Source organism: Coregonus clupeaformis, chromosome 13, assembly GCF_020615455.1.
Source record: "Coregonus clupeaformis isolate EN_2021a chromosome 13, ASM2061545v1, whole genome shotgun sequence".
Classification (NCBI taxonomy): Eukaryota; Metazoa; Chordata; class Actinopteri; order Salmoniformes; family Salmonidae; genus Coregonus; species Coregonus clupeaformis.
In genome coordinates, this window is record NC_059204.1 from 46,246,764 (window position 1) to 46,257,916 (window position 11,153).

Here is an 11,153-nt window from a genome sequence, read left to right on the forward strand (position 1 = left end):
TTGGGCGATTAGGCCTGGCTCGCAGTCGGCGTTACAATTCATCCCAAAGGTGTTCGATGGGGTTGAGGTCAGGGCTCTGTGCAGGCCAGTCAAGTTCTTCCACACCGATCTCGACAAACAATTTCTGTATGGACGTTGCTTTGTGCACGGGGGCATTGTCATGCTGAAACAGGAAAGGGCCTTCCCCAAACTGTTGCCACAAAGTTGGAAGCACAGAATCGTCTAGAATGTCATTGTATGCTGTAGTGTTAAGATTTCCCTTCACTGGAACCATGAAAAACAGCCCCAGACCATTATTCCTCCTCCACCAAACTTTACAGTTGGCACTATGCATTGGGGCAGGTAGCGTTCTCCTGGCATCTGCCAAACCCAGATTCGTCTGTCGGACTGCCAGATGGTGAAGCGTGATTCATCACTCCATAAAATGCGTTTCCACTGCTCGAAGAGTACAATGGCGGCAAGCTTTACACCACTCCAGCCGACGCTTGGCATTGCGCATGGTGATTTTAGGCTTGTGTGCGGCTGCTCGGCCATGGAAACCCATTTCATGAAGCTCCCGACTAATAGTTATTGTGCTGAAGTTGCTTCCAGAGGCAGTTTGGAACTCGGTAGTGAGTGTTGCAACCGAGGACAGACACTCTGTGATCCCGTTCTTTGAGCTTCTGTGTCCTACCACTTCGCGGCTGAGCCGTTGTTGCTCTTAGACGTTTCCACTTAACAATAACAGCACTTACAATTGACAGGGCAGCTCTAGCAGGGCAGAAATTTGACGAACTGACTCGTTGGAAAGGTGGCATCCTATGACGGTGCCACGTTGAAAGTCACTGAGCTCTTCAGTAAGGCCATTCTACTGCCAAATGTTTGTCTATGGAGATTGCGTGGCGGTGTGCTCGATTTTATACACCTGTCAGTAACGTGTGTGGCTGAAATAGCTGAATCCACTAATTTGAAGGGGTGTCCACATACTTTTGTATATAGTGTATAACCTCCGTTGGCAATTCGATACTCTTCCCATTGGCATTTACTTGCCACATGTCTATTCTAGGCTTGGATTTCACCACGCCTTTACTTCATGTTTCCTTTCTTTTTTGCCACTACAACCCACTCATTCTCACTATCTGTGCTCTCATCTTTACCCTGACACTCCGTCGGGTTTCAAACAGAATATCCATTTCCGTCATCTTGTAAAACCCATCCAAGTCCACTCTCACCCACCTGTCTCAATCAAGGAGAGAAGATTTGAAATAAACAAGATGGTGGCGTTGGATTACTTAATGAAGCAAAACATTGATTTAATGTAATAACGGAGCATTTTCTAAATTCAAACGAACCCCCTGCAACTAGACATGGAAGTTTAGAAGACGTGTTGTCTTCCAAGTCGGGAATTGAGGAAGTATCGCCAAGTAAAGGTTGTCGAGAATTCTCTGTGCAATGCTTTACACTACCTACTGTGTAATGGCTGTATGGAAGCATTCACATATCACCACCATTTCAAAGTGTAGCTAACCAGAGCTGTGAGTCACCTCAAATCATGGGTTAATCTGGGTTCAAATGTTTTACGTTAACACAAACATTGATTGTTAATATCACTAGTATATTCTGACCATGTTAAATTGATATGTGATCATGTGTCCGGGAAAGTGCTCTCTAAGAGCCAGGCTACAATGGGCAAGTACCGTCTGCTGCTGAAAGGTGGTGGTGGTTATGTGTGGGCAGAGACGGATGCATCAGTGTTGTCCAACAACCAGACTGGGAAGCCCCAGTGTTGTCTGCATCAACTACATTCTCAGGTGAGAAGTGATTCTGGGGTGGGGGTCCAATGAAAGCATCTAATCAATGGCAACTCTTACCAAGACTGTGTGGATAGGAGGTTAGTTAGACTAGATACTGTATCTGTTCTGCTGATTACAAGTAAAATCCCTTGTGCCCTGTGCTGCCTAATTGTATGGATCGTATCTGGTGTAAAGCTATTTTCTTTCTGTACCTGTCCCTCTGCCCTATCTCACCACAGTGATGTGGCGCTAGATGGCGTTCTGGCTGCAGCAAACAGGACCGCTACTGAGGCTCTGAAACCCTGAAATTGAGGTGGGGCACACCCTGCAGAATGGGCAGAGGCCCTTATTAACTACGCAACCCAACAATACCAGCTCCAGGTCCGTCCTTTCAGCTGACAATTAGCCATAAAGAGAAAAAGATTTGCATCCAACAGAAGAGGTGTTAAGGGACTTGTGACATTGAATTGTTATGTTCGTCCCAATCTGATCTAGAACACTACGATGAGATCCAAACCTATGAGGGCTATGCAGAGTTTGACCTAGAGGATCAAATGAACATGAAACCCCACTCGGTAAGTAGACCTATCTCTTTGCTCATGGTAAAACCTGGGCTAAAATGGATAGCATCAACTGTGACGTTAGGGACTTTTTCAATTACTTTTTTAATTGCATATTCCCTCCCTGCAGGAATTATGTGATCTGGACCTGGATTCATTGGCTCCATACATCCCCATGGATGGAGAAGACATCCTCTTCCTTTAGGGGTCAGAGATCACCTCCTCCTGGATGATACTTCACAACCTGGGGCACGAATCAGCTCTCAAACCAACATGCCCATGTGTATGCATCCAGACCAGCTATTGAAGTCAGCACTGGCACATGGACGTTGTAACCTGAATGGATAACTTGAACTTCATCCTGCTAACACTATTGTTTATTCTGGAACAAATGTTACCTGGAAACCCGAAGTTGATTTGCATTGATGTGTGGTTGGTCCTTTAGGCGGTAGGAATGTGAGGCAATATATACACAGGATGGAAAGTATAATTACATCAACTTTTCAAAGCGCTGGTAGTGCGTTCAAATTTATATCACCCGAAGCATGCGCAGAAGCATTTAAACACTTGCAGCTTGATCTCGGCAAGTATGTATGCGTCTCCTCTCGTGCATATATTTTTATATTGTGCGCATGCTTCAGGTGATATAAATCTGAACGCATTACCAGCACTTTGAAATGTTGATGTAATTATACATTCCTGCGGACATTCGCTCATTCTTACAGCCAAAAGGACCAACCGCACGGACAACCGGTAGTACATTAAAATAAAAATGTATACAACATTCTGGCTTGTAGAGGTCATGAGAGAAAATTACCTCTATTAAAAAAACAAGTTAAGATTTGAACATACTGAACTTCTTTACGACCTTAGCTAATATAATTTAAAGCTAGCTAGCATTTCCGTCAAATGTTTCGCTCCCGCCTGTCTGTCACACCGCACACTGGCAGCTGACTGAGATGAGGGACTACTTTTCGCACCTCAGCATGTTGTATAAATCTAAAGCAACGTGTGAAATGTTAGCTTCATTACAGTAGCTAATATACTGATGCAAAGACATCGAAGAGCTGCTAAGCAGTGAAGCTTTTTTAGCTGTATATAAACGGATCTTTTTCTGCGGTGATTTCAACTGACGAGGTGGCCGAGTGGTTAAGGCGATGGACTGCTAATCCATTGTGCTCTGCACGCGTGGGTTCGAATCCCATCCTCGTCGACAAATATTTTTTCAACCATTACTTTTGCAAGTGTTGTGACTCTGCAAAAAGTGCTTTACATTATGAATTATAACAGCATTTATTTCTATTATGAATTACAAAAGCAAGACATAGGCGAAGACTTTATACAGCCTGGTCATTTAGGCTAGTACTGGGCATGCTGCATTTCAATGTAAAAAGTACTAAATCAAATCAAATGTTATTGGTCACATACACATATTTAGCAGATGTTAAATCAGCTAACGTGAAGTTGATAGGAGCACATAACATTTGGTGTCAAATGAAAGCTAAAATTCTATAGTGAAATCTTGCACAAAGTAGCCTACACAATATATATTCACATGCGCACCGCTCACAGCCTAGTTTTAGCCGAATAGCATCTGCAGGCAGCAAGAGCGCGCAGCTCTCAACTGGTTTTGGCATGGAGCAGCTCACAGAAGAATATAATCGGTAGCGGTAGTGTAGGTAGGAAAGACGTTTCAATTTATGATATCTACCAGTAAATGCTAACTAAGGCAACAATGGGTATGCAAACCAGGTATTGAAAAAGTTTGGCCCTTAGTCTTGGTTAGTAGGCTATTTGTGATGGCAATTCAGTCATCATGAGCTGATTGAATCAGGGGTGTAGGCATGAGTGGCCTGGGTGTACACAGGCCCACCCAAACAGATTGAGCAAAAACAATACATTATTATTACAAAAAACACAGTTCCACTAGCCAGGTGATGATAATTTGAAACAACCCTTTCCTGCCGTCAATGACCAAAAGCGCCCTCTTTGTCCTCATGGGTGGAAGGTTATTAATAATTTTCATAATTTCATAATTAATAAAGATTATTTCCAAAAACCTGACGAAAATCCAGTGTTTCTATGTCAAACAGTTTTGTTATATTTCAGTCTTCTGCGATGTTTAAATAAAGTAGCATATTGGGATGCAAACAATTTTTTTTATACATTTCAACTCTATATCTGACATGGTACAGGTGTCTTTTTTTAAGCCCATAACCATGTGTGTGAGGTGTATACTTTTGTTGTGTGACCCTGATTCAGCCCACTGCAGTATAAGGTTAACTTCTTGTCGAAAGTTATTCTTGAAAAGGGAGAAGCTAACAAATTAGCAACAACATCCTCTTCGATAACACGTGCTGCAGCCGCTGCAAACTAGCCTACAACAAAAAATAGCTAGCTAGACTGTGGGAAAAACTACTGCTCACTATTGTGCAGTAACCTGTTGACCTTTGAGAAGGCAGAAGTTTCCATTAGTTTTTTGTAAAAATGGTCCCAACCATTACAAGTCAAAATGTGATTGGTTGTTTCCACTGTCACTCCAAAATGTTGCCCTAATACAGGGCAGATGCCTTCTATCTAGCTTCTGATGGCCTAGCCAATGGCTGACATAGGTAGCTAGATTTATCTCCCCAGCTCCTGATTGGATCTTTTTTTCTCTTCAGTGTTAACCCTTTCCTTTAAAAAAAAACCTGAAGAGATTAAATCAAAACATCATTGAAAATAATAGTATAATAATTATAATAATAATACTTATTATTATTGTATAAATCCTTAGCCCTTCTCTGAAGGCGTAGAAGGCCCATTTTTCCCCACTGTGTTTGGGTTAGTGATCATTTGTAGAGTGGCTCTATTTAGCCTCAGCATGCATTTTTTCACCATTCTGAATGACTAAAGAATTCCTATGTTCTTCTGAAATATAAACACAGAAATACTGGACATTTTGAACTCTTATTATGGTGCCGATTTGACAAAATGACAATCATGGTCCTGAATTGGACTCGCATTTTTCTGGTCTCTGTGTTGATTCGGTCTCGGACCCCTTGTCCCCCTCCCGGTTTCGGCCTTGACTCGGTTTCGGCTTGCTTTAGGTGGTCTCGAACACAACACTGTTTAGTTTAGCATAAATTATTTGCCTTCTGTAAATGTAAGAAATATTGAATAGAGTGTGCAAAGCTGTCATCAAGGCAAAGGGTGGCTATTTGAAGAATCTCAAATATAAAATATATTTTGATTTGTTTAACACTTTTTTGCTTACTACATGATTCCTTATGTGTTATTTCATAGTTTTGATGTCTTCACTATTATTCTACAATGTAAATAATAGTAAAAAATAAAGAAAAACCCTTGAATAAGTAGGTGTGTCCAAACTTTTGACTGGTACTGTATATTTCACGAAATTGGGGAGAAAAAAGGGGTAAAAAGTACCAAAAAAAACGTCTATAATTTCATTGTTTTACTACTTTCATTGTCTCTCTCTGGCAGGTATAAACCAGCAGATGGCCATCGATGCTGCCTTTGTTCCTGTGATGTCATCTGGGGACCCCAGGTCCTTAGGTCTACCTCAAGACCCCCATGACAACACACTTCTTTCCTGCCTGTCTGCAGGCTTCATCTGCCCTCTCGCAGACCCCCTGAGCCAGAGTGAGGTTGCTCTCCTGAACCAGGTAACACACTGGGTAGAGGGGGACAGGAGGGGAGTGGTAAACGCACACCTCTGAGAGACAAGTCATGGGGCACTGCTTCTAGCTATAGGCGAAACTCCAGGCTATTTTCAAGCAGACTACTATTCGTTGTTCATGACCTGCTCACAAGCATTTTTACAATATCATATTTCCTAAGGTTGACCTCCAAGTGGGTCTTTCAACTCTAAAACGTAGATTCCACTTAAGAAAGCAGTTATGGCAAATCAAATGCGCTGTCCATTTCTGAGGCTAGACTGAGTATTGATTACATTGTACAGTACAGGGTCAAATCAAACTTTATATGGTAGATTCTGTCTACACATATAATATTAGGCATTGATTAATTACATACTGAGTATACTCAAACATTAGGAACGCCTTCCTTTTGCCTTTACTCTATTGTACTGTACTGTACTTTACTGTACTGAACTATACTCTACTGTACTCAACTGTACTCTACTGTGCTGTACTGTGATGTCCCAACTTGTGAAATGTAGATGTCTATGATTAGTACAGATTTGGTCCAGTCCTGACTAATCAAATTTGGTCTTCTTTGGGGCCGGAGCTCATTACAATAATAGCCAATGTGTAGAATAATATCCAAACATACAATTTTCTACCTTTGTGTACCTATTCAGGATACATCACCATGAAGAGAATGCCATTCATAATTAGGCTATGCATTTCTGTTTAGTACAGATCAGGGACCCATGATGTCATTGTGTTACCATCATTCTGTTACCGGGTGTTAATCCACTTCACTTATTGTAGATCAATAACCAAAATAGATTGTTTCAAACCCAAGGTGTCATATCATAGCTGACACCCAATTCTTTCTGCAGACATATTTGAATCTTAATTCGAAGTAGATATATAACTGAGATTTAGAAAAACATGGTCACATAAAAAACTGAGGGAGATTTTACCACCATCCTTGAGTAAATGTGTTTTAGTAAAAATGTATGTGGAAATTGTTAAAAGTAGTCCTTGTATGGTTTGTTTAACTTAGCAATCAATGGTTTTTGTTTGGCATACTTTGAAAGTGAAGAATCAGAGTCTTCGCGTCATACTCTTAACGTGGAATAGCCCTTCTCTCTAATGCATGCATATCATACTGAATTATAAAATATACTAATGCATTATAAAGAGGGTATTCATAGGAAGTGTTACCAAAATTAGGAAAAATAAGTATATGGATATGATAAGCTATTATAGTACTATTACTTATTATAAGCTGAGTAAAAGTACTGATCATTGTTTTGACCTAATAGTTAGAGACTTAATGAGAAGAGAACCCCACATGTTTGGTTAGTGAAAGTGATATAGTTGTAAATCTGCTTGGGGGCGCTGTTTCCTAATAAAAGGCAAAAGAGGCAGATAAAACAAAAATATGAATTCCTCTTGGTGCACAATATTCATAATCATTTTCCCGGTATGTGGTATATCAATCAAACAAAACAGCAATGGTTGATTGATTTTATTAAATTCCAATGCATATTCAGTGCAAAGTATCTAGAAGGACATCATTCAATTAGGCCTAACTAACACACGTGGGTACACATTACAAACTGCAACACATTTATTTTCACCTCCATACAATTAATGTTATGGGATTGTTTCTCATCTGGGTTTCTTAAATTAGTACTCTGAAGTTTATTCTGTTTATTATGAGCAACCTCAATAACGAGATCTACACTACATAATGTTGTTAACTTTAGCACCTGTTGAATTAACAATTGTTTAAGACATTTTCTGATGGTGGTCAAAAAAGCACCAGCAGTGAAATAGGAACCACTTCCTCTCGGCAACGTCATATCCCCTGTCCTCATGACCATTTATCAGATCTTTACAACATCTAAAAAAACACCACTTCATTTAAAAGTGGTTATGATTTTTTGTAGTACCAAAATAAGCATTATTCCTACATGGACTTCAGAGACACTAGAATGTTCCACAGGAGTATGCAGGGGTCCAGTTTCACAGTGATAACGGCAGAGGCTATCAGATGGGCGGTCTGGATCCTGTCAGTGTCCTTTACCCCTGTCCCTTATTCATCCTCCTCTTTCAGAACTGTTCACTAAAAAGTCAGTATCCCCTCTATTGGTCAAGCACGAGATTTCGCCTTGTTTTTTCCATCTGACTTGGAGGTGATGATCCAGCGGTAACAGTCAGTGATGCTCTTGTTTTGTTCTACAGCACAGCTAGTGCAGTACACAATACCCAGAGCCAGCATCACCACAATGAAAACACACAGGGGCACCAGGAGTGCTACTAGAAGCCAGCTCTTGTCATGCTTCCTTTTGCCTTTACTCTCAGGCCGCTCAGCCCCTGAGGCAAACGCTGTTGTTTGGGCTGGAGGTGGGACTCTGAGTGTGGTGGTGGTGGCCTTAACATCGGAGTCAATGTCTGGGGTTTCTACCACTCTCCCAGCCCCCCTGTCATTCTGGACTGTTGGGCGTTGGCTGTCACGAACCCTGGACACCACTAAGGGATCACCTGCTTGGCTTTGAGCGTCATCATCTTCCTGGGAGGAGGAGCTGGGTGAGGGTGTGACAGTGCTCTGAGCGGGCTTTCTCCGTGTGAGGACATCCCAGTGTGAGTTATGGTCATCCGACGGCCTGGGAGGAACCAGTGTAGTGGTTGTCTCCTCCTGTGGGGCCTCTGTAAACCAGCCCAGGTCAGTCGGAAGCCTCTCAAGGATTGTCTGCTCTGTCAGCCACTCCAAAGGTGTGGTGTCTGTAACCCAGTCTTGGAATTTGGGGACCCAGGAGGAGGTTTGGTAGGATGAGGTGGCTGTGGATGAATACTCATCATCACCTTCTGGAATGGCCATACAGGAGTACTGGTCTGACTGCAGCTCGTACCCTGCCTCACAATAGCACTCAAACCCACCCATATAGTTGAGACACTTCTGGTGGCAGCTTGTGGAGGTTTGGCACTCATCTATGTCCTGGCATAAGCCTGGATCATCAGGCAGCTCAGTGTAGCCTTGGCGGCAGTGGCAGGCAAAGGAACCAGGTGTGTTCTCACATCTGTGTTCACAGCTACTGGAATCTTTGCATTCATCAACATCCACACACTCGCCATCTTCATCAGGCTCATAGCCCTCATTACAGCGGCACTCAAATGTCCCAGGAGCATTGACACATATATGAAGGCAGGGTGCCTGGAGACACTCATCAACATCCAGGCAGTTGTGACCATCAGGTGCCAGCAGGTATCCATTTGGACATTTGCAGCGGAATCCCTTAGCGGTCTCCTCACACTCAAACTCACAGTTGGCGGTGCCACAGGAATGGTTCGGCTGGCAGGTCAGGCCGTCCTCTGTCAGTGTGAAGCCTTCAGAGCACTCGCAGTAATAGTGTGTGTCAGCATTCTGACAGAAATGCTCACAGCCACCATTTTCCTCTTCACACCAGTCCTGGGGGCCCTCAGAGCAGAGGGGGGCATCCTTTGACCAGCCCACACTCCCATCCTCCCTCAGCATGCAAAGAACAGACTGGTCTCCTACGCTGTCCTCATTATCTGGGCAGGGAAGGGTGGCCACTGAGCCAAAGGGGATGTGAGTGAGGATGGTGCTGAGCAGGCTGAAAGGGGTGGTATATAGTGCAGGTCCCCCTCCCTCACTCTTCAGAGATGGGCACATCCCCCTGTAGGTGTAGTGACACATTAATCCATCCACAGCCAAAGAGCAGGAGCCATCCAGCCACTTGAAGTTGTCGTGGTGCTCCCGGGTGTCAGCAGCAGTGTTGACACTCATGACGACACAGCGGGGCGCGGCACAGGTACTTGGTGAGTCCGCTCTCAGCCAGTTGGTGTACTGCGTGTCCTGTTCACCTGTGATCCATTGGAATCCCCTGAGTTGGCGTGTGGTAGAGCACTGCCTGGGCTGGCGATGGAGCCCAATCCACAGTCTGACCCTGACCCGTGGGCCGCGCTGCTCCACAGACGACAGTAGCTCATGGACCACAGCCGCCTCCTCAGAACTCTTTAGGGTTGCCAGGGAACCACCTTTGTCCTTGCAGAACCTTGCAGATTCCCGAAAGGTCTTGCGTTGGAAATAGATGGCGTAGCAGCCATCTGCAGTACAGAGAGAATCTTGCTCCTGCAGCTCTTGTCCCAGAGTCCAGGGAGGCCAGCAGGCACACAGCACCGCCAAAAGCGCAAAGGAGCGCAAGGCACAGATCATCTCCCCCATCTGTACCATCATCTTTTTTTTCCACCAACCTACACCTCTCTCCAAGTAAAAAAAAAAAAAAGTTTATTTCAGCTTTGTTTGAATATTCCACCACTTTTCCCCAAACAAAACACTTTTCTTACATTTAGTCAGAGGTCTTCTCCTGAGTTCCCTGCTTTTCTACCTCTGCCTTGGTAGCAGCATTCTAACTGATCTGGAGGAGAATGAAAAGAGAGGGGAGGGAGGAAAGAAGGAGGGTACGTAAAGGAAAAAGGATTGTATGTTTTTGGAAGAGGGGGCGGGGAATGACTGAGTGTGTGGAGCAGGGGGGCTGCTGTGCTGGACGGTGGTTTTCCCTTGTGCCATATGGTTTTCATAACTTTAAGGGAATGTCTCGCAACCCTGCTACCAACCACCCCCACCCACATCAACTACTTCAGCTCCATCCACAATAATGGAAACTGTTTCATTTCCCCAGTTTCTCAGACGAATGAAGAGTGCCAACCCAGATAAATCCTTGTTTTTGTTCTAGGCACTGATCTTTCCTATATTCTTGTCGTTTAGACATTATTTTCCCATTCTCTTTCAGATGTATATTCAACCGTGAGACACTCCATCACGGGTACTGAATTCCATGTCTAGCTTCTTGTAAACATCTGATCTCTTTTTTAAAGGTCTGTTGGCTGTGACATTTAGAAAGTTTATGTGTGGCTGGATTTATTCATAATATATGAATATAGTTCATTCTCTGCACTCTCCTGACGCCTGAAAATGTGAAAAGACTGGAGGGACAAAATTAATTATGACATTGGTAGAGTGTTGGATGATTGGACCAAGATGTGCGACTACGCAGGTTTACAAAATCTGAGGGAAATTGAAAAGTATGCAGACAAATCTTTTTTTCGTGTACAGAGCTTTTTAGGGTCAGGATGAAAAGGAGCAAGGAAGTTAATTGTGGCTT

At 43.4% G+C, this 11,153-nt stretch overlaps 1 protein-coding gene and 1 non-coding gene across 2 annotated transcripts; one reads left to right on the forward strand and one right to left on the reverse strand.

Annotated features, from left to right (window-relative positions):
• Positions 1 to 3,463: 3,463 nt before the first annotated feature.
• trnas-gcu lies at positions 3,464 to 3,545 on the forward strand. The gene has a single exon. It is a non-coding gene; the product is annotated as a tRNA-Ser (tRNA).
• Positions 3,546 to 7,477: 3,932 nt separating this feature from the next.
• Positions 7,478 to 10,406, reverse strand: LOC121579615 (endosialin). Its single transcript, XM_041894357.2, has one exon. The coding sequence runs from the start codon at positions 10,223 to 10,225 to the stop codon at positions 8,120 to 8,122; it is 2,106 nt and encodes a 701-aa protein (XP_041750291.1). The 5' UTR covers positions 10,226 to 10,406; the 3' UTR covers positions 7,478 to 8,119.
• Positions 10,407 to 11,153: the final 747 nt, after the last annotated feature.

Excerpts from the sequence above, each read along its gene's own strand:
- LOC121579615 (XM_041894357.2), bottom strand. The coding sequence starts at position 10,225 with ATGATGGTACAGATGGGGGAGATGATCTGTGCCTTGCGCTCCTTTGCG.